The 24,443-nt window shown below is 35.3% G+C and overlaps 1 protein-coding gene and 1 long non-coding RNA gene across 2 annotated transcripts in view; one reads left to right on the top strand and one right to left on the bottom strand.

Annotated features, from left to right (window-relative positions):
* CC2D2B (coiled-coil and C2 domain containing 2B) overlaps nt 1–24,443 on the bottom strand; it is a 131,065-nt gene that overhangs the window by 10,361 nt on the left and 96,261 nt on the right. The window contains 8 exon segments of the mRNA XM_069067095.1: nt 1,353–1,411; nt 5,853–5,981; nt 6,184–6,318; nt 9,485–9,598; nt 19,190–19,279; nt 21,087–21,290; nt 21,550–21,732; nt 24,010–24,108. Of these exon segments, the coding sequence (XP_068923196.1) occupies nt 1,353–1,411; nt 5,853–5,981; nt 6,184–6,318; nt 9,485–9,598; nt 19,190–19,279; nt 21,087–21,290; nt 21,550–21,732; nt 24,010–24,108 (1,013 nt within the window).
* The window catches only part of LOC138145501 (uncharacterized), a 47,743-nt gene that overhangs the window by 20,334 nt on the left and 2,966 nt on the right, over nt 1–24,443 (top strand). Inside the window, exon 2 of the long non-coding RNA XR_011164239.1 lies at nt 2,535–2,683. This is a non-coding gene — a long non-coding RNA (uncharacterized lncRNA). The remainder of the gene's footprint in view (nt 1–2,534; nt 2,684–24,443) is intronic.

The following is a 24,443-nucleotide window of genomic DNA, read 5'->3' as shown; positions in this document are numbered from 1 at the left end:
TCTTCTTCTTCTTCTTCTTCTTCTTCTTCTTCTTCTTCTTCTTCTTCCTCCTCCTCCTCCTCTTCTTCTTCTTTCTTCTTTGCTCTATTGCCTTTAGTGATCCTATCAGTTTCTATGGATTCATCATTTATATTGGTGACATCCATCTTTCATCTCTTTCCCAAGTTCCTACCACCTGCTATACATCTGCACCTGAATATTTTATAGCCATCTTAAAATAAAAATGTACAAACTGAACTCTTTGTCTTTCTCCCTAAATCCACCCCATTCTCCTAATTTTCTGTTTTTATTGAGAACACACTCAATTTTGTCAGCCCTCCAATTCTGCAGCCTATGAGTTATCCTTAGTTCTTCAAATCTTGCCAATGTCAATTCTATCAGAAAAACTTGCATTTATCTCCTCTCCACTCATACTACAACTGCCTTAGTTCAGGCCCATCTCATTTCTTGAATATATTATTGCAGTAATCTCCTAACTGGACTTCTTGTCTTGATTATCTCATATCTGATCTATCTTCCACATAGCTGAAAAATAGATTTTCCTAAATTACACTTCTGATTACAACACTCTCTAGCTTTCAAAACTTCAGTAAATCTCTATTGCCTCTAGGTAAAAAATGCAAACTCTTTTATTTGGCATGTAAAGCCCTTCACAATATGGTTACAGCTATTCTTTCCAGAATAATCATGAATAATCACTCCAAATCATGAACCCTTTGTTCTAATCAAACTTGCCCGCTTTCTGGTCCCCTAAACTTTATATTCCAACTCACATTCTGCTGTCTATATTAACATTTAAAAATAAAGGATCATTAAAATACTTAGTCATTAGCATATAAAAGACCCGGTTATTTTACAACAACCCTGTTAAGATATATATAGTGCATACTTATTTTTGTATAACTTGATCTATATTTGTGTATATGTATAAATATATGTGATATTAATATATAAGTATACTTATGTATAAATACATATTTATTACATCCAAAATAAATCACAGACTGGTTGTATAACTTTATTTGACATTTCTTTCATTCATATTCTCCACATTCCAGCCAAACTACTTTATAATGATGATTGATCTACTTCTGTCCTTTTCTGCCTCAAAATGCTTATATAGGTCATTCCCTATGCCTGGAATTATAAGCAATAATTACCTTGCACATAGGCACTTAAGAAATATTTGATGATTTTAATTTAAATTATTGCTGTGTACATTAAGAAATACAGGGTTGGACAGAACATAAATCACCACAGTCTTGTCAAAATGCTCTTACTTAGATGTATGTGATAAAGAAATTTAATAAACAACTTTAAGAAAAGTTGGTAACATTCCCAAAGGGTCATACCTGTTTTTTAAATCTTCCACCATACTTTTGTTAGTATCAAAATACAGTATCTCCTTAGGCTGGAACAGAGAAAACTGAAAAGATTAGGAAATAGACTAGAGAATAACTTTTGTATCACAAGCACTTTAAATGCACTTCACCCCAGAAACAAAGTGATTCTATATATGGCAATATATATAGTCAAAATAGCCTACCATACACAGAATTTAGATGAAAAGATTATCTATTTATTATTTTAACTTTAACTTTTATTTAACTTCTGTATTGTTTATCCACTTGACCAGAAATGGAATAGAATAAGAGAGCAAATATTTAGTTTAAGTGGCCTTGTTGTTTGTGTTTGAAATCCTTCACGATTCCACCTTGGACTTTGACAAAAATAACTAAAACCATAGGACTCAAAATTGACCTGGAATTTCAGGTTGTGTTATATGTACATTTCTATTCTATAGTTAGGAAGTCATACTGTTCTAGACTACAGACAACCCAAATAGGAGGAGGAACTAGGAATTCAGTAAACCTATCACAAGCATGGCAGGGAAATGTGATATAATACTAATGGGAGGTTTTGATTATTTGGACATCAAAAAGTTCTTGCTCTGTTAAAAATAATTTATCTTTCCAAAAGAAGAAGGGAACAGCAGTTGGAAACTTGCTTCTTCTCAACAAGTAAGAACTGGTTGCTAAAGTAGAAATCATGGAAATCTTGGAAGTAATTATTTCTTCTTAGAATTCATAACAGAGGAGAGGAAAACTTGATATAGTCTGACATTCAGCCTACATTTGGAGTGAGCTGATGTTTAACAATAATATTTGAAAGATCATGGAGAACAAGAGAAGTACTACAAGACTAAGGAAAAGCAAATATTTGGATTTTCAAAAAAGAAAAAGAAACTTGATAGAGATGAAAATAAAGGTTAGTTTGTATGATTTCAATTCCTGGCAAAAATCTAGAATTTATTATTAAAGAAATGGTAAGTGAATATCTGAGGGGAAAAAAAGGGAGCACTGATCGCAAACTGCCAGTATGGCTTTATGAAAAGCAGGTCATTCCAGATAAACATCATGTCCCTTTTTTATAGAGTTGTTAGACTGATAAATGAGAAAATGCTATTTATATAGTTTGCCTAGATTTCAACATTTTGTTGTTGTTCATGTCTGACTCTCTGTGACCCCATTCAGGGTTTTCTTGGCAAAAATACTGGAGTGGTTTGCCATTTCCTTCTCCAGCTCAGATGGAGGAATGATGGATGGATGGATGGATGGATGGATGGAAACAGATGAGGAAACTAAGGCAAACAAGGTTAAGTGACTTGCCCAAAGTCACCCAGGTAATAAATGTCTCAGGCTGGATCTGAACTCATAAAGATAAGTCTTCCTGATTCCAAGCTCAGTGTTCTATCCATTGTATTAGCTAAGTTTCCCATGATATTTTTGTTAGATGGGGGCAGAACTCACTGGATTCCTTGAACCCAAACAAGTATTCATTAATGTCTTGGTGACAATATATAAGTTTCAATGGCAGTGCTGCAGGGAATCTGTCCTTAGTCCTATGTAGGTGATTATTTTTATCAATGATTTGAGCAAAAATATGGATAACATGACTATAAAAATTATGGAAGACACAAAGGTAGGATCAATAGCTATCATACTGGATGACAGAATTAGGATAGAGAATAGACAGACTAGATAGTTACACAAAATTTTTAAAAAGATGAAATTGAATAGGCATAAATGTCAAATAAATAAATTTAGCCCCAAAATTAACACCATAAATCCAAAATGGGGGAAATGTTGCTAGACAGCAGTTCTTGAGGAAAACATCTGGTAGTTTTAGTGGATTACAAACTCAATTTGAGTCCTTGGAGTGATATGACCCTTCAAAATATCTAATGCTACTTTCAATTACAGCAGAGTCTAGAATGAGAAAGAAGATATTTCCTCTATATCCTGTCCAGGAAAATCACGTCTAGACTACTAAGTTCAGTTCTGAGAACTATGTCTTAGAAAGTAAATTAGCAAGGTAAATAATGTCCAGAAAAGAGTAATTTGGTGAAGGATTTCATGGACATGAACATGTTCTTCAGGTACCTGAAGGGCTATCATGGAGAAGAGAGATTTGACTCATTCTACTTGACCCCAGAGGTCAGAACCAGGATTAATGAATAGAAGCTGTAAAGATGTAAATTTCAGCTCCATGTAAGGAAAACCTCTTTATCTAAAGATAGAGTGAGAAAAATATGTATGCTGGGCAATGTGTTTCTCTTCACTATAAGTCGTTAAGCAAAGGCTGTGCATAATCTCTTGTTAGGCATTTTGTAGAACAGATTCTTGTCATGTAGGGGTTGGTCTAGATGGCCTCTGGAGTCCCTTCCAACTCTGATATTCCTTGATTCCATGATTCTGGTCATTTATTATGTGACAGCAGAAGGAGAAGGGAGAGTGAAAGACAATGCTAAGGCTATAAATATGGATCACCTAGTGAATGGTGATGCCAAAGTTAGAAATATTGAATTAAGAAGGATGTAGAGGTTTAAGGGGCAAGATAATAAGTTCCATAGAGATATGTTGACTTTGAGGACAACAGGACAATCATTTGGTGATGTCCTAAAGGCAGTTAAAGGTTACATGTCTGGAACTCAGACAAGAGATCAGGACTAGAATTACAGATCTGGGAGTCATCTGCATAGAAATGGTGCTAAAACCATGTGAGTGAATGAAATTGGCAAAGGAAATATGGAGTGTAAAGAGTGAAAAAATATGGTTAAAGATAGATCTGTAGGGAATACTGACATTAAGGGGTTTGGAAGAGAACGACAACCCAGCACATAAGGGAAAAAGGAGACTTAGATAAGCAAGGGAAAAAGGAGTGTGTAAAATCTCTGAATCTAAGAAAGGGAAGAATACCCCATAGGAGGGTTTGGTCAAGAGTGTTAAATGCTGCAGAATGGTCAAGAAGAATGACTGAATAAGGGTTTTTCTGTAACTTGGAGGTCTTAAGTGACCTTACTAATTGTCATTTCAAGACTGTGATCGGGACTAATTATATCACAAAGGGTTGTAGAGAAAGTGGTTAGTGGGGAAATGGAGTAATTAGGAGTAAACAACTTCAAGAAGTTTAGCAGTAAAGATGAGAGTGATAGGATGAAGAATGGATAGATCAGAAGGATCAAGACCTTTTTCAAGGGGGTGGTAATTGGTGATCATATCAGTTCATTCAAATTCATTCTAATGATTCTATCTGAAATCTTTTAAAAAATGTCACACTGTATAATTTCTTCTGGAAGATTTGTAATGGTCTTTGGATCAAACAATAAAATACCTAAAATTTCATATTATAATGTGTTACAAGTTATTATTAGAGGAGTCAGATTTCCTTAGGGCAATGAATTATCTGTAAAGCATTCCAACTTCTGTAATATCTATAAAATGGAGTTTGTTATTAAAGCCCTAAAATAATTTCCTTATAGCTTCAACCCAAGTTCAATACTCCACTTCATTTCCCCTATGGCATAGCCTAATCTCTTCAACCTTTTCATTCCTATTCAAATCATAAGCATGCCTATTCAAAAATCTTTTTCATCTCATTTTATTCTCAACTTCTAGCCTTGTCCAAAGAAGCCCTAGATCCCAAATATTTTTTCTTCACAAAATATTTTTCTCACAATTAGGAAAAAAAATCCTAAAAGTCAGCTATTCCTTCTCTCCCAAGAAGCCTTCTCAGATCAATTTTTTGAAGCTTGTTTTCCTCACCTTTCTTAGTCTGACTTTGGAACTTTCATGGAGGTTTTCCATTTCTAGACCTAGAATATACTTTATCTTTCACCTATTTATGACAAAAATACTTTATTATGCATTTATATATGTCCAGTGTTTCTATTCTATTTCTTTATGTTCTATTTATGTGAGTCCATGTCAGTGTGATGGTCTTTGATTATAATTTCTTGAAAAAAATAAGTAACTAGCCATATATGATTTTTTTACAGAAAAAATTTAATTTATATTAAATCCCTAATAAATTTTTTGAGGCAAGTGAAAAAATGCTTGGTTCTCAACTTTCTGAACCAACAGAAATATATTAAAAATAATTCAAATTATAAATTATGTTTGAATTCATTAAATGATTTTTATACCAATAGATAAGAATAACAACTTATAATCATATATTGTTTTAAGTTTTACAAAGTATTTTTGCCACAATAATTCTGTGGGGTAGATTGTAAACAGATTTACTGCACTAATTATGTTTTTTTAAGCTAATATTAGACTGAAGACACACCATTTAGTTGTGTTGATATGTTCTCTCCTGATATCTCTCCCCTTTTGAGGTAGAGGGAGGTAATGGAAGGTAGACCAACAGTGTGCTCACTGGCAGAGGAAAGCAGCTTTTTAATATAATTTATCATGCATATATGCAGATAATTACAAGTTATTCACAATAACAAATATTAGGATTGGTGGCAATTCTCACATGGATACATTTTGAAAAATGTGCTTTACCTGTACAGTTTCTGATTTCATCACCTGAATTTGAATATTTTGGGGAAGCAGTTGTTTCCAGGAGCCTTCTCTTGAGTTGTCAAAATGTACAGACATTGGCGTACTCTTATTTTGGATGTTAAACCAGACCTATTAAAATAGTAACATAAAAGTCAGAGTAGATCCCATAGGAGCAGTCAGGTGTTAGCAATGATGGAGGAAGTAGTAGATGGGAACCCTCAGGAATGTGTCAAAGCCCTACAAAACCATCTAAGGTTTGGAGATTGTTAGGTCAAAACATCAGTTGGTCCTGATGATGTGACTTAAATCTAAACATTTTAAAAAGACTTACGTTTTTATTATCAAACAAAGAGTCAGCACTTTGCAGGGGACAAAATGGATCAAACTGCTTATGAGATTGCCCAGTCAATGGATTCCAAAGTAAATATTCATCGGTTTCTTGAGTTAATACATAAGCCACTTGCCCCTATGTGATTAAAAAAAAAAAAAAGGAAATCCCACCCCCAACAACATACTTTATTAGTGATTGCTTGAGTTCATTCTAAATGTCAAATTTATAGACAGCGTGTGATAACTTTTTTTGTGTTAAATACTAAAGGATGTGTTTCTTTCTTAAAGAGGCAGAGGGTAAAAACAACACATTGATAGAGGAGCAGTCAGATTAGAGAACCTTTGGCCAAAGTAGGTTTGCAGAAGTTGCTGTGAGACTCAGAAAAAGCCAAGTTTGGTATACGTTACAAAGCAGGGATGAGGTGGGGGCTGGGGGGAATTATGCTATCACTTCTAAAGAAAAGAAATGATGTTCCCTTGGTATTCTACCTTGATCAAACTACATCTGGAGCGTTGTATTCTACTACAGATGCCATGATCTAAGAACTGTGAGTGTCCAGAGGAGGGTAACCAGGATAATAAAAAGCCATGACTAGATACATGTCAGATGAAGGTAGGTTGAAAGAACTGGGGATGTTTAATCTGAAGAACAGAGAACTAAGGGTGAATGTGGTAGTGGTCTTCAAATATTTGAAACCTGTCACCTGGAAGGATTAGATTTATTCTGTTTGGCCCCAGAAGGAAGAACCAAGAGCAGAAATTGTAAAGAGGTTATTTTAGCTTTATGTCAGAAAAAAATTTGTTTATAATTAAAGTTATTAAAAGGTAGGATGGGCTTCTTCTCTTACTAAAAGTCTTCGAGAAGAGGAATGGATATTCACTCATCAGGAATAGCATAGTGGGGATTCTTTTCTAGGTATAGGTTAGATTAGATGGTCTTTAATGTCCCTTCCAATGCTAAAATACTGTAATTTTTTTTTTTTTTTGCAAGGCAATTAGGGTAAAGTGACTTGCCCGGGGTCACACGGTTAATAAGTATCAAGTATCTGAGGCTGGATTTGAACTCAGGTCCTCCTGGCTCCAGGGCCAGTGCTCTATCCACTGCACACCTAGCTGCTCCAAAATACTCTCATTCTATGAATATTTAATCAATCAGCAAATATTTGTTGAGTTCTTACTACATACTAAGCACTGTGCTAGATGCTAGGGACACAAAGTAGTCAGGAAAAAAAATTCTGTAGAATAAAATTTTATTTTTTACCCTGCAGACACATTTTATAATAGTGACTCTTTAATATTTTATTTGATAATCAGGTTCTATAGAACTTATGGTTAAGAAAAGGTTTGGGAACATGGTGCCATTTTTCCCTCAAAACGTATCTGCTTTCTTATATCTACTGCCATCTGGTGGCAGCTAAAAATATAGACAGGAAAAGAAACCAGAAAATTAGCCTTCTCAGCTAATTGCTAACTCAGTGTTACTATTGGGGCCATCAGATGACAAACTGCGACATCATGAAATAATTAGATATAGAGAAAGATAATAGATAATAATGTTCTTCAAATGATCCTGTGTGCTGATGACATTGTGTTGATTTCATTAAGTACCAAAACTGTCTAAATGAAATCCATAATCACTTGAGTTCAGCATAACTGTCCACAGAGGAAAACAGGAGCAGATGAAGAATGCCTATGGTCTGAAGCATGACATTCAATTAGATGGCCAATCTATAGAACTCGTCCATATGTATCATGAACAGTCACTGTGGATGAACAACAAATTAGGCCCAGAACTAAGTAGAAGGAAAATGACCTGGACTTCATTTGGTATTTATTGCAGTGCTTTTAATGAACCCCATCAGCCTCAACATCAGTATTCTTCTGGTGATGCAACATGGTTATTAGTCATGGAATACCACAGTCCACAGAATTAAACTTGTGGGTCACCCAAGGGTATATGATGAGCAAGACAAAGAGCATCACTAAGAGAAACTCGTAAAGGACATTATCAGAGAGAAATGGTCAGAAAAGAGAGTGAGTCAATTATGTAAGAATAAGGGACAATGTATGGACAGCACAGCTATTACTGATCCAATGAGAAGAGATTCCCAGCATATCAAAGTTATAGGAGGTCAAAGATTGACAACGGGTCATGCACAAAACTGATAAAAAATGAAACCATGTGGACATGTTTTAATCTAGCCCACTGGAGGGAATACTTGTGTCCATAAGATCACAGATACATTAAAGTATGGGAGATGAAGGCAATAAGAGTTATGATTATAGCAGAATTTTTAAAAGGGGTAAGAGAGTGATTGACAACAAGGTTGCCACACCTAAAGACAGATATGATTGAGTTATAGAAATTTTATGAGATTTAGAATTGGAAGGGACTTTGGATAATACCTAATACAATAACTTTAGTGAGGAAGAAAATGAGGCTCAGGGAAATTAATTGCTTTATTTAAGATCATAGAGGTAGTAAGTAGCAAAACCATGATTTGAACCCAGATTGTGAATTCAGTACTTTTTCTACTATACTGTGTTACCTCGGAGGACAACTAAAATTAGCTTTGGTTTTAGAATGATGAAGGTTGGATATGGTTGAAATTATGACAGATATAGCTAGACAGATATCATCTTCAAGTTTTATAATACCAGAACGAGGTTGTGCTTGGCAAAAGCTAAAAGAAGTAGCAGACATAAAAATAAACAATAACATATTAAACTGAAGAGGTGGTATTGAGTCAAAAATAGGGCACCAATCCACCATAGAGGCAGTGCAGTATAGCAGATACAGAGCTGGCCTTGGAACTCTGACACCTACTAGCTGTGTGACCCTGGGCAAATTCCCAAGGCCCTAACTCCCAAGTGTCTGAGGTAATTCTCTAAGACCCTAAATCACAGAACAGATGCCAATCTTTATGGATAGAGGGATTTTTCTCTATCAGGAGTTCCCTATACAGTGAAATCATAGGTTTGCACCAAAAAAAAAGAACTGTTTGCTCATGCAGTTACTTAGAGAAAAATGAAATGGGGGAGAAGGGAGAAATATCTCTCACACCAAGAGCTGAAAATGGACTTGATAATGTTTTTGCATCATTTCTAGTAAAGACTCTATACTATTTTAAAATGGATAGTTAAGAGTGGAGCACTGGTCCTGGAGTCAGGAGGACCTGAGTTCAAATTCAGCCTCAGACACTTAACACTTACTAGCTGTGTGACCTTGGACAAGTAATTTAGCTCCAATTGCCTTCCAAAAAGCAAAAAAAAAAAAAAAAAAAAGGATAGTTAACACTTACTTCTAATGTAGATGTTCCCAACAGCACCCAGGCTTTCTTTCCAAAATACAGGAAGTAGTTACACAGAAGTATTGCATGTTCTTCTTTGTTTCCAATAGTTAAGTTGATGCAATGCTAAGGCACATTAAAATGGAGAGGAGTACAAGCATGTAGCCAGGAATGTATAAAAACTGCCCCCAAACCCCACCCATCATATTTATTACTAAGGTGATTATTTTTCCAAGTGTTAAATATGAAATTTTTTCCAGCTGCCACTTATTTTGACCACACTCCCTCCTTATGTCCCCCTTTAGACTCATTCCCTTCATTAAAACTCCAACCATGTGCTAGTTCCTATTGCAGTGGTTTCTTGACTTTAAAGAATAACACCCTGCTCCCAAATTTCTTTTTAACCAAAAATGTCACTCCCATGCACTGTTCCACTAAGCCCTCTACACAAGTAACTTTCTAAGCTTGTATTTTATTGAAATAAAATTAAGAATTTCTAAAAATTTTAAATACAAATCTGAAACATTCAGTATAATAATCTAATACAAATATGTACTGATAAAATCATTAATAATTTTAAATATTTATAATTTCTACAAATAACCAAAATAATAAAAATTTTATCATATCATAGGTGGGCTTTTTTGGCTCAAAGTAATACCGTGTTTCCCCGATAATAAGACATTGTCTTATTAATTTTTTTGGAAGGAAAAACACCAGAGGGCTTATTTTCAGGGGAGGGCTTATGTTGTCCTGCCTCAGCTCTCCGCGGCACTGCTCTCAACGGAGCCAGCAAGCAAATCACTGGGGAAGAACAGGATGATGCGCTCACTGCTGCAGCTCTGATTGGATGCAGCTTGGAGCGTGGTGTGCATTTCACCCGGGGGGGGAACGGTGCATACAGAGGGTACCGTAATGTAGCATGTAGCGCAGGGGATCACCTTCACTACAGTAGCAATCTCAATAGGGCTTATTTTCAGGGGAGGGCTTATTTTAGAGGAATCTTACACAGTAAGGGGAGGGCTTATTTTCGGGATAGGTCTTATTATCGGGGAAACCCGGTATCAATGATGATATATATTACTACTTATTTTTCTATTTTAATCATTAATAAAAATGGATATTTTTAATAGCAGCTTTAAAAGAAAACCCTGTTTCACATAAATAAAATGTTTTGAACAGTAGTAGTAAAGTTTGCACCACTTTGCTTGGTAAACCATATTCATAGCCCAAACATAAGATTTTCAGATTCAAATACATATTTTCAACATGCTGTTAAAAGAGAAATCTATTAGCCCCTCTCGTTCAGATGGAATAAGGCCAAATATAGCATACTTGTCCATGGCCAATGAATTCCTTTATGTTGATATCCATTCATTTTTAGAAATACTAGGTCTTTTTTTAAAAGTTTTTTTTAAAGCATATATATAGCACTCCCCCCACCACTTAATAGTATTTTATTTTTTCCAAATAAATGTAAAGATAGTTTTCCACACTTTTATAAGATTTTGAGTTTGAAATTTTTCTCTCTCTCCATCCCTCCTTTCCCTCTCCCTAAGATGGCATGCAATCTGATACAAGCTATACATGTACAATCATATTATATTTCCACATTAATTATGTTGTGAAAGAAGAATCAGAATAACAGGGAAAAACTATGAGAAAGAAAAAAAGAGAAAATAGTATGCTTCAATCTGCTTTCAGATTCCATAGTTCTTTCTCTGGATGTTCTTTCTTATTTTCCATCACGACCCTTTTGGAACTGCTTTAGGTCACTGAATTCCTGAGAAGAGCCAAGTCTATCAAAGTTGATCATTGCACAATGTTGTGGTTACTGTGTACAATTGTTCTCTTGGTTCTGCTCACTTTACTCTGCATCAGTTCATGTAAATCTTTCCAGGTTTTTCTGAAGTCTACCTACTCATCATTTCTTATAACACAATAGTATTCCATTCCATTCATATACCACAACTTGTTCAGTCATTCCTCAACTGATGGGCATCCCCTCAAATTCCAGTTCTTTGTCACCAAGAAAAGAGCTGCTATAAATATTTTTGTACATGTGGGTTCTTTTTCATTTTAATGATCTCTTTGGGATACAGACCTCATAGTGGTATTGCTGGGTCACAGTTTTATAACTCTTTAGGCATAGTTCCAAATTGTTCTCCAGAATAGTTGGATCAGTTCACAATTCTACCAACAGTGCATTAGTTTTCCAATTTTCCCACATCTCCAACATTTATCATTTTCATTTTTTGTCATATTAGTCAATCAGATAGGTATGCGGTGGTACCTCCAAGTTGTTTTAATTTGCATTTCTCTAATCAATAGTGATTTAGAGCATTTGCACATATGACTATAGATAGCTTTGGTTTTTTAAAACTGCCTGTTCAAATCCTTTGACCATGTATCAATCAGGGAAATATCTAGATTTTTAAAATAAAATGCGAATTGCTTCTTTAGATATCTTTAGTAAGTACTTTAAGTTTAAGTAGGTATTTATTTCCCTTTCTTTCAGTGGTTCTCAAACTTTTTGGTCTCAGGATCCCTTTATACTGTTAGAGGACACCAAAGAGCTTTTGTTTATGAGAGTTATATCTATTCATATTTACTGAGTTAGAAATTAAAATTGATAAAATTTTAAAATATTTATTCATTTTTAAGTGACAATAATAAATCCATCACATGCAAATAACATTTTTATGAAAAATAACTAAAACAAAAAAATTTGTGAGAAGACTGGCATTGCTTTACATATTTAAAAAATTTCTTTAATGTTTGATTCAGTAGAAGACAGCTGGATTTTTGTATCTGCTTCTACATTTAGTTGGCTTTGACACATATTTTGGTTGAAGTATATAAAGAAAATACTGCTCAGCAGAGTTTTGTGGTTGTTAAAAGGAGGAGGAATATTTGAATAAACAGATAGCATCTCAGTTTTGCTCAGCATTTTTTTTCTTCTGCTTTTTAGAGGGGGGAAGGCTGAGCAGTTGTGGTTAAGTGACTTGCCCAAGGTCAGACAGCTGGTAAGTGTTAAGTGTCTGGGATTGGATTTGAATTTAGGTCCTCCTGACTCTAGGGCCGGTGCACCACCCAATCGTCCCATTGCTCAGTATTTTCATGAATAATTTTTATCTTTCTGGGACAGAGTATGGATTTGAGGACCTTACATTGCTTTATGTAGTTCCCCCCCCCAAAAATATCCACCAGATAAACAGATTTCAAGAGGAATTTTTGTTCTAAAATGAATGTTTCATCTTTAATATTATCACTAAGAAAAATAGGATTTTTTTTCCTCTGAGCTCAAATCTTTTGGAAGTATTTTGAGACAAAAAAAACCCAAGATGTTTCCCAATAATATATCCTTGATTCCCTCTGTAATCTAACTTATGATTTCATCACTAAACATCCGAAACTGCTCTTTCAAAAGTAACCTATGATCTCTTAAATTGCCAAATTGTATGGTTTTTCTCTGCATCCTTCATCCTTGTCAGCTGGAGCAAATTCATGGTATTAACCTTACTTTTGTTAACTTTGATGGTAACATTGCTTTCACTGAAAAAGGTGGATGTATTTATGCAGGTATTATCCTTTAAAATATCCACTAATTTTGGCCATTGATATGCCTCTCCAGAGGGTGTCACACCCCTCAGAGTTTGGAAGTTTGCTCACTTCCTCCTCAAATTATTATATATAAACTTATCTGTTTGCATGTTATATGTCCTAGAGGGCATGGAATGTTTTTGTTATATTCTTGCATCTACAGCTCCTAGCACAGTGCCTTGTACATTGTTGTCAGTCATGTCTGACTCTTCATGACCCCATGGACCATAGCATGCCAGGTCCTTCTATCTTCTACAATCTTTCAAAGTCTGTCCAAGTTCATGTTCATTGTTTTCATGACACTATCTAACCATCTCAACTTCCTTTTTGCCTTCAATCTTTCCTAACATCAGGGGCTTTTCCCATGAGCCCAGTCTTATTATGTGGCCAAGGTATTTAAACTTTAGTATTTGACCTTCCAGGGAATAGCCTGAATTAATTTCTTTAAGTATTGACTTATCTGACCTCCTTGCTTTTCAAAGGACCCTCAAAAGTCTTCTCCACCACTACACACAATTCAAAAATGTTGATTCTTTGGCACTCAGCTTCCTTTGTGGTCTAACTCTGAAAGCTATACATTGCTACTGGGAAAACCATAGCTTTCACCACACAGAACTTTGTCGTCAAAGTGATGTCTCTGCTTTACAGTACACTGTCCAGATTTGCCATAGTTTTCTTTTCAAGGAGCAAGTATCTTTTAATTTCATGGCTGCAGTTGCCGTATGCAATGATCTTTGAGCCCAAGAATATAAAATCTGATACTGCTTCCAATTCTCCCTCTATTTGCCAGGAAGTAATGGAAGCACTTGCCAAGATATTATTTTTCTGGTGTAAGCTTTAAGCCAGCTTTTACACTCTTCCCTTTCACCCTCATCAAAAGGCTTCTTACTTCCCCTTCACTTTCTGCCACCTCAGTGTATCATCTGCTAACTGAGATTGTTGTTAATTCTCCCAGCAAACTTAATTCCAGCTTTTGATTCACATCCGGCCTGGCATTTTGCATGGTGTATTCTGCACAGAAATTAAATAAATAAGGTTATAATATATAGTCTTGCTGTACTCCTTTTCCAATCTTAAACTAATCAGTTGTTCCATATTTGGTTCTATTTGTTGGTTCTTGGCCTGCAGAAAGGTTCCTGCAGGAGACAAATAAGATGATCTGGTACTCCCATCTCTTTGAGGATTTGTCACATTTTGTTGTGGTCTGCACAATCAAAGGCTTTGGTGTTGTCGATGAATTAGATGATTTTCTGGAACTCCCCCTTGTTTTCTCTTTAATCCAGCAAATGTTGACAATTTGGTCTCTAGATCCTCTGACTCCTTGAAAACCAGTCTGCTCTTCTGGTAATTCTCAGTTCACATTTTGCTGGAGCCTAGCTTATAGAATCTTTTTTTTTTTTTATTTTTTGCTTCTGGTGGGGGGAAGGCAGGACAAATGGAGTTAAGTGACTTGCCCAAGGTCACATGGCTAGTAAATGTTAAGTGTCTGAGGCCAGATTTGAACTCAGGTCCTCCTGACTCCAGGGCTGGTGCTCTATTCACTGTGCCACCTAGCTGCCCCTAGCTTGTAGAATCTTAAGCATAATCTTGCTGGTGAAATGGGTTTAATTTTTTTGATAGTTTGAACATTACTTGGCATTGCCCTTCTTTAAGATTGGAATGTAACCTGATCTTTTCCAATCTAATGGCCACTGTTGAGTTTTCCAAATTTGTTGGCATATTGAGTACAGCACTTTAACATCATCCTCTTTTAGGATTTTAAATAGTTCAGCTGGAATTCCATCATGTCCACTAGCTTATTGCTTGAAATACTTCCTAAGGTTTACTTGACTATGTTCTCCAAGATGTCTGGCTCTAGATCAGTAACCACACCAGTGTAAGTGATGTTTTACTTTAGAATTCCAATGCCCTTCAATGTATATGATCTTTTTTAAAATGTTATTTGTAGAAGATATTGTAGGTCTTCTTAGAACCAATCAACTTTGGCTTCTTTGTTATCACTGGTTGGAGCATAGACTTATATTACTGTAATGTTGATTTCCTTCAATTTGAACAGTTGTCATTCTTCCATTTTTGACATTATACTCCAGTACTGCTTTTCTCACTTTTTTTTTTACTGATTCAACAATCCACTCCATTTCTTCTAAAGAAATTTTGTCCATAGTAGTAATATGTGGTGATCACCTGAATTCAATTCACCCATTCCTGCTCATTTAAGTTCGCTGACACCAAGATGTTTAATCTTTCCATCTCCTGTTTCACCACATCCAGTGTACTTGGTTCATATAGCTTACATTCAAGGTTCTTATACAATATTGATCTTTACAGCATCAGACTTTCATCACCAGATGCAACTGCAGCTGAGCCTCCTTTCAGCTTTGGCTCAGTCACCTCATTAGGACTAGACCTCCCTGCAATTGTCCTCCACTCTTCTCCAGTAGTGAATTGGATAACTTCTGACCTAAGAGGTACATCTTCTGATGCCATCTATCATTTTAATGCTGTCCATGGAGTTTTCCTGGCAAAGATACTATAATGGTTTGGCATTTCCTTCTCCAGTGGATCATCTTTTGTTAGAACTCTCTATTACCTGTTCATCTTGGGTAATCCTGCACAGCATAGCTCATATGTTCATAGTGCTATGTAAGCCTCTCCACCACGAAAAGGCAGTGATCCAGGTGGGCCTAATTTGTACATAGTAGGTGTTATGACAAATGTTTATTTGAAATGATAGCATTTCTGAAAGATTTGGAGGGGGGAGCGTTCAGCAAAAACTTCATGAAGAATGTCTCTTTTGAGCATAGTTTTGAAGGAAACACCTTTCATGATGAAATACATTCAGTAGCACAATAGCACAACTCATCTTTGTTATGAACAGAGATTGTAAGGTACCTTGCAGCTCTAATCTATGAGCCTATGCTTTTCAAGGTTTGTTACTAGAAGTATGGAGTCAAGGCACTAATGTCCCTTCATATACCCAAATTTCAGCTGTTTGTTTTTTTTTTATGGAAATGAATACATCTTTTAAAAACCTGAAATTAAATCTCTGAGGTACTACCCCACATCTATCAGAGTGGCTAATATGACAAAAAAAGGGAAAATGTTGGATGTTGGAGGGGATGTGCAGGAAAACTGGGACACTAATGCATTGTTGATGGAATTGTGAACTGATCCAAACATTCTGGAGAGCAATTTGGAACTATGCCCAAAAGGTATAACCTTTGAACTAGGCACCCCATTGCTAAGTCTATATCTCAAAGACATCCAAAAGAAAGGAAAAGAACCTATTTGTACAAAAATATTTATAGTGGCTCTTTTCGTGGTGGCTAAGAATTGGAAATCAAAGGGATGCCCAGCAATTGGGGAATGGTTAACAAGCTGTGGCATATGATTGTAATGGAATATTATTGTGCTTTAAGAAATGACAAGCAAGATGATTTCAGAAAAACATAGACTTAACATGAACTGATGCAAAGGGAAGTGAGCAGAAATAGGAGAACATTGTACACAGTAACAGCAATATTGTTTGATGAAGAATTGTGAATGACTTAGCTATTCCCAGCAATACAGTAATCCAAGAGAATCCCAAAGGACTAATTATGAAGCATACTATCCACCTTTAGAGAAAGAACTGATATTGATTGACTAAAGACTGAAGCAAGCTATTTTTCACTCATTTTTTTCCTTTATTTGAGTCTTCTTGTATAAAATCACCAATATGGGTTTTGTTGGTAATATAAGAAATGCTGACAATTTGTTTTATGTCTTACAATTTTGCTGAAGTTATTTCTTCAATGAATTTTTTACTTGACTTTCTAGAGTGCTCTAAATAAACAATTATATCTATCATCTGCAAAAATCTGTAATTTCATTTCTATTTAGCTTATGTTTATTTCCTTAATTTTTCTTGTCTTGTTATAGTGTTTCAAATGATATATCAAATATTAAGTTATAATAGACATCTTTGCTTTACCTTGATCAAATTGGAAAGGCCTCTAATTTATCTCCATTATACATAATGCTGCCTCTTGATTTTAGATATACTACTTACCATATTAGGGAAAAATCAATTTATTACTACGTTCTTTATGGCTTTTTTTAAAAAATAGGAATGGATGTAGTATCCTATAAAAAGCTTTTTCTGTATCTACTGGTATAATCATTTGCTTTTTGTTGCTCTTTTTATTTTTATTTTTTTTTAAGCAATCGGGTTTAAGTAACTTACACAAGGTTACACAGCCAGTTATTTCTGAGTGTGATGCTGAGTATCTGAGCCCTGGATTCGATTCCAAGTCATCCCGACACTGGAGCTGGTGCTCTTACTCGCTGAGCCACCTGGCCACCCCTGTTGCTCTTTTTATTAATATGGCCTGTTTTGCTGATGGTATTCCTTTGAATCAATCCTATATTCCTTTTACAAATCCAATTTTGTCATACTGAATAATATTTTTGATACTTTGCTACATTTTCTCTGTTAATATTTTATTTAGAGTTTTTTGCATCAATTTTCATTAGAGAAATTGGTCTGTAGTTTTCTTTCTCAGTTTTGGTTCTCCCTGGTTTAGATATCATGGGCATATTTATATATATTATAGAGGAAATGTGGTATGACCTCTTCTTTTCCTTTTTTCAGTTTATATAATATTTTTATTATTCTTTGAATGTTTGATATTATTTGTAAATCCTATTTTTTCCCCTTTGGGAGTTAATTTATGGCTTATTCAATTTCTTTTTCTGAGATTGGGTTGTTTAAATTCTCTATTTCTTGTTCAGTTAATTTGAATATTTTAAAGTTTTGTGGATATTCATCCATTTATCATATAAATAGATGAAATAGTTTCTAATAATTTCCATTCTTCTTCATTTGTTGTGAATTCTCCTTTTTCATTTTTATACTGGTACTTTGGTTTTCCTCTTCCTTTACTTTTTAAAAAGTAAAATTAAGTCATGATTAATCAATTTTGTTGCTTTTTTGAAAAACAGCTTTTAGTTTTATTCATTAATTCAATGGTTATTTCACTTTCAATTTTCTTGATGTCTTACTCGATCAAAATTTCTATTTTGACATTTAAATTAAAAAAATTATTTCTTTTCTAGCTTAGTTGCTAAATTCTAATGTATCATAATATTTCTCTTCTATCTACCTTGGAAGGGCTGAGGAAAGATTATCCTGAACCAGATCTATTTGGGACATATTGGATCTGAACTCCTAGAGCTTGGAATCACACCACATGCTTGTAGTTTACCTCCACTAGAAATTGGCTCAGGTCCAAGGGAGACCTTGTAGGTTATCTGTGACCTTGATAACCTATCTTGATACAAACTTATTCTCCCAATAAAATGTATAAAAGCTCTAAAATCCTAAATTTTGGTTTAGATGGAGAGTGTGGCCACATATCCTCATTAGCATTTGTATCAGTCTTCAGAGATTAACACAGAGCCTAGTGTTCACTGCCACAGTAAAAAATTCTATGTAGTTATACTAATCTCTAGAACACTGAAAATATTTACTTTACCTAAAAATTAATGAGCTACTATTGCCAGTTTGTCAAGCAACTTTTAATTCTTCCTAATCAATGATTTCTATAGGGTGCTATGGAACTAGACATTTATATCCATAGAATAATTACATATTTTCATAGTACATGAAATGAAGTACAATACAAACAGCTCCTTTAAAAAGAATGACAAATAGTATAAATAAACCTTAGAGAAAAATATGTGTGTGTGTGTGTGTGTGTGTGTGATTGAGGGGGGGAGGAGAGAGAAAAAAGAAAGGAGGAAGGTAGAGGCAGAGACAGAGAGAAGCAGGATAATGAATAGAATGCTGAGCTTAGAGTCAGGAGTTATGAAGACCTGGGTTGAAATCTCACCTCTGAGACTTACTAGTTGTATAACCCTATATAGTCACTTAACCTCTCACTGCCTTAGGCAATAGCCTAGAATTTATCTATTATGCCACAAAGGAGTTGTGATTTGCTTTGGTGGAGGAAGTCCCCTATGTTAACAAAAATCATAAATTCTTCACATACATTCATATAAAATATATATGAATATATAAAAACCACATATATGTTTATAAAAATTTTAATTATGAAATGTACTGCTTATTACCTCTGGTGACATCCAAATATCAAAACCATCATTTTCATTCCGTGTATCCGGTAAACAAGGAATTAAAGATACAAATCGAGCAATGATGTCCTACAAATATATTATAAATATTATTACATAAATATATGTAACTGCAATTATATACATTTTAAATAGGTCTGTTATAAAATCTTATACAATCTTAAATGTGTCTGTTATAAAATTGCAAAGCTTTTAAGTTTTCATTTACTATATTATGAAGATGTTTATTAAGTCTGCTTTTCTATATCATATGTTAGAAAATGCAACTATTGGCATATAGTTTTATACCCACAAAGGGATGCCCTCTGGGTATTTGAATGAGGAATGGAAGAGGGTAGTATATATCTGCTCCATTATGTGAATAAAGAGTAATGCCATATGAAACTGTTTCACTCACATATTTCCTACATGCACAAAGCCATTTAAAGATTTATCTGCCAATATACTGGCTTCAGGTACTGGCCCTTAGTTTAGTACTAAGAGGGAAATTTTCTATGCCTTCTTTAAAGTGGTGTGGAAACATGTTAAAATCTGTGGCCTTCCAGAACGCCACTACAAGAAGACAATTCTTAGTTCTAATTAGTAATAAATAAAAATCCAATGGAAGAAATCTTTCCTGCTCCCCATTTTCCTGGAAGACAGATGCATTGTATTCACTGTAGATTCTGAAAGGGAGGAGAAATTCTAAATATAAAAGATATCATCTTTAGTCATTCCCTCCTCTTCCTCTTTTTTTTATTCATTTCTTAACGTTATACAATAGAGCTTCCACCCTTCTCATTCAATTGAAACTGCTTTCTCCAAAGTTACCAATCACTTCACAAATTTCAGCTTCCATAAACATTTCTGTCTTCAACCTTTTTGGCTTTTCTGAAGCCTTTGACACTTTTGATCTCTCTCTTCTCCTTGACATTCTTCTCTGTGTGACATTGTTGTTGGTTCTCCTCTTAACCTATATGAACTCCTCAGTCTCCTCTGATGAATCATATCCATATCCTTTTCTCTAGCTGTGGGTGTACCCTACAGCTCTGTCCTGGACTGTCTTCTTCCTCTCAACTCTTTCATGGTGACCTCATCAGTTGCTAATTCTTGTTGATTATACTTCCAGAACATCTATCCTATTCATCCACCTCTTTTTCCTCACTTAGACACGGAACTCATTTAGGCCCTTATCTTCCATCATCTACTCTACTGCAATAGCCCCCCTGCTCAAGTTTCTCTCCTCTCTAATCCATCTCTCACACTGTTACCAAGGCAATATTCCTGAAGCACAGGTCTGGTTATGCCATTTTCCTACACAGTAAACTTGAGTGGCTATTTGTTGCTTCTATGATCAGATACAAATTCTTCTCTTGCTATTTAAGGCCCTTTATAACCTGGTTCTAACCTGCCTTTTCTAGGATTTTACATAATCTGGTCAAAATTGGATTTCTTGCTCCTTCTAAAATGCCATTCCATCTTCTATCCCTGTCTTTTCTTCAAACACATTCCCTCCTCACTGATGTCTCTTAGACTCTCTAGCTTCCTTCAAAGCTCAGTTCAAGCACCACTTCCTAAATGAAGCCTTCCTTATTCTCCTTGCTGCCAGGGCCTCTACCCTTGTGTTTATTTTGTATATAATTTGCATATATGTGTCCATGTTGTCTTTGTTGATAGAATGTGTGCTCCTTGAGGAAAGATACCTTTTTGTCATTTGTCACAATACAAAGCATAATGCCTGATACATAGTGAACACTTAATAATTTTTTATTGCTTGCTTGATTGCAGTCAACAATTCATGTCTCCTTGAGGGTACAGCTATTACAGCAGCAAAGTTATAATTGTAGTAGAAACTAAAACTACACAAGTTTATGTATTTTAAAAATATAACACTTACAAGTGTTGCATTAGAATCATTGAGAAACAAATCCAGAAGTTGCTTAGGTGGATTTAGTGCCCTGATATATCTTGTTACTAAGACATTTGTCCCTTCGTCATTGAAAACAGTTGTAATAATTCTTCTATTTGGAAACATCGCCTCACAGTTTTTTCTGAAAATCTGTGCTCTCTGCAAAAGTGTTATATCCGGTTCATCTGTAAACTAGAATCATATTTATAATATAAGTATAATTTAAATTTCTCATTCCGTATCTTAGATATTCATCACTTCCAAGATTATTCCCAGAAGGAAATGTTAAAAGGCAAAAGGTTAAGCTAAAGTTTTTATTTTTATTTATAAGATATAAGGTTAATTGCTATATGTATAATTATATATGATTTTAATTATTTATAAACAAATAATTTACATCTCTTCCATCCTCCTTGAAGATACACATAAAATAACTGTTTGAAAAACCAACCTTATCAGATTCTGTATTACTGATGACAGATGATATTTGAGGTTCAATAGTAGCAAAAATGTTTAAAAAGGTACATTCTTTTACATTCTGCCCGTTGTAATCTTCTTTAGGTGAGACATATGTCTTACTCCAAGTGTATCCAAGCAAAAGTGGTGGAATATTTACTTGAAAAGTTCCACTGATCTGAAAGAATGCCAAACATACCTTCTAATGCATGATGTGATCGACTACTGTCCAAGCCCAATTCTATCCTTTGCATGAGGAGGAGCAGGCTTACATATTTACATGGCAGCCCTAACAGTTTGTGCTTACTCCACACTTGGAGAACTGCTTTCACCCTCCTCACGGGAAGAACAGCTTCTTAGAGCTGCTCATCCCATATGCTCTCTTGGCTGCTGGCCTCATAATGACCTAGAGCAAAGCAAAAGTTTAAAAAAAAAGGGGGGGGGGATGGGAAGCTTGTGTAGTGGAAAGAGTAGTAGAACTGGGTATGAGTCCTGGGCATGTCTTTTATGAGCTCTGAGACTTGATTATATTAAGTCACATAAGTTCTCTGAGCTTCGTTTCCTTATATGTAAAATAAGGATCACAACATTTGCCTTGCCTTTCTCAAAGGACTGTTATGAGAACCAAACAAAAGAAAGCATATGGAGGTACTTTGCAAATGTCAAAGTACAATACAGACACACAATCTGTTAATTGTTGTTAGAGTCCACCATAACACGCTTTGACTTAATAATCAGCTCACTAAGAGATGACTTTGCTAGGTGGTAACTGCTCTACTCATTTCCCTAACTTTTCATTCTCACCAGTTTTTTATAACCACCTTCATTATATATTTATAATAGAAAAATACTTTAAACATTCAGTCATTAATAATAGTTCCCCTCCAATAATAAAAGGCAGGTAGTGGCACAGTAGATAGAGCACTGGGTCTGAAGTTAGGAAGACTCATCTTCCTGAGTTCAAGTCCAGTCTCAGGTATTTACTAGCTGTATGACCCTGGGCAAGTCACTTAATCCTCTTTGCCTCAGTTTCCTCATCTGTAAAATGAACTGGCAAAGGAAATGGCAAACCACACTAGTACCCTTCCCAAGAAAACCCAAAGAGTGAGACAGAATTTAACATGATTGAACATCAGTGGGGCTTTCCCCAGCTACTTCAAAACTGAGGCTGCCCACACTACAAAATCCAGAAAAATGTTTCCATTACAAAGGGGAAGCAAGTAATAAACACTGTTCCTCAGGTCCTAGCCTTTGGTGCTGGGCACTGAGGCACATGAGCTCCAGGGAAGGATGAAAGACAGAGCTGCCACCTACAGTTTGTGATGGGAGGCTCTCAAAATCTTGATGTTCCAGGTCCTTCTCCCTGTAATTCACAGAGGATGATGGAAAGTTGGAGTTGGAAGCTCTCTTAGAGCTCATCTTTTCTTACTCATTCATTTTACAATGGAGGAAACTGAAGGTCAGAGGAGGTAAGGAGCTGCTTAAGAACACAGAAGTAGGAAGTGGCAAAGCCAGGATTCAATCTCAAATGTGAGAGACTATGCGGCCAAAAGGAAAAGAGACACAGGTGTGCTCTATTGAAGATTTCCTCTCTATCATTTAAGATTTCTCCCCTGTCCCATATTTGGGAGCATCAGAAAGTACATTCTCAGGATGGTTGTACATCATGATGATTTGGGAGCTAGGAATGTAACAGTGGAACTGAAGAGAGTCTGGTTTCAGGGAGAATGCTTATAGAGCAAATTCTTATTAATCTTATTAATTCTAATTTTGGAAAGGAATGGATCAGATGGTCACCTTTTGGGAGTGAGGCTTCCAGGGACCGACTGGACAGTTCCCTAAGACAGTGTAAGGGAAACACTAAGTAGTAGTCTGAGGATTTGGAAATGTTTGTTGTGCCAATGTTTTTTGGAGTAGTTGCAAACACTCTTAAGTCCTCAGACTACAGTGTAGTCCTTTCTCCTTGCATTCATCCAATTAGCAGAGGTGTGCAGTTAGATGGACGGTAACTCTGCATTCACTGGTACTAAAGGAGCTGTCAAATAAGAATCAGGCCAGCCAGAAAGGATGTACCAATCAATTAAAGTAACTGATGACTGGTCTGACACTGCCTGATATCTTAGCAAATAACACTTGTAGGAGATAGAGAGGAAGTATAGATCAGAATTATTTCTGCGACTCCATTAGTGTTAAATTTCTTAATATAACCCTGAAACATATCCTTCAAAGGCCCATAGAGGAGAAAATTCTTCACTGATGGCTCTTATCTGTAAAAAAGTAAAATAATTCAAACTGTGTCCATCTATAAAATGCATTCCTAAGCAAGCTCCTGCCATCTCAGCCTCCCTCAAATCTATTGATTAGAGAACTGAAGTGAAAAAAGAAGGAAAAAAGTAAGATGCATTATTCTCAAGTTAAATTTGGCATTTGTAGTCTAATAATCTTTTGTTAATACCTTTGGTTGCTGCAGAAGAGCAGAGAAAGGAAAAATAACTGATCCAAGCCAATTTTTTCTTATATATGAGTGACCACTGCAGCCCTTGAGACAATGATCCTAATAAGAAAAATAATTATGATTTATTGTACATTCATTGATATAATATTTAAGTATATCATTCAATAGCACAGCCAATAATTGCAAGCAATTTGATCATCCCATATTTTTTAAAAAATACGTTACATTTAGTTATTGTATATATCTTTTGGTGGATTGTTTAGTATATGATCCATTGCTGAATATTTGTGAAAGCTTGCTTATTCCCTACTTATTAGGGAATAAGCTCCTTATTATCATTATTCTTATTGAGGATGTGTTCAATTTATGTAGGGATAACTCCCATAAAGATTTTGTACAGTTGGAAGAGAAGCATTAAGGTGTATTAACAGTAT

Source organism: Petaurus breviceps, unplaced genomic scaffold, assembly GCF_028583685.1.
Source record: "Petaurus breviceps papuanus isolate PSGF00001 unplaced genomic scaffold, PetGlider_PUasm1.0 90740, whole genome shotgun sequence".
NCBI lineage: Eukaryota > Metazoa > Chordata > Mammalia > Diprotodontia > Petauridae > Petaurus > Petaurus breviceps.
The sequence above is the reverse complement of the archived record's forward strand: the minus strand, read 5'-3'. Positions and strand labels throughout refer to the sequence as shown.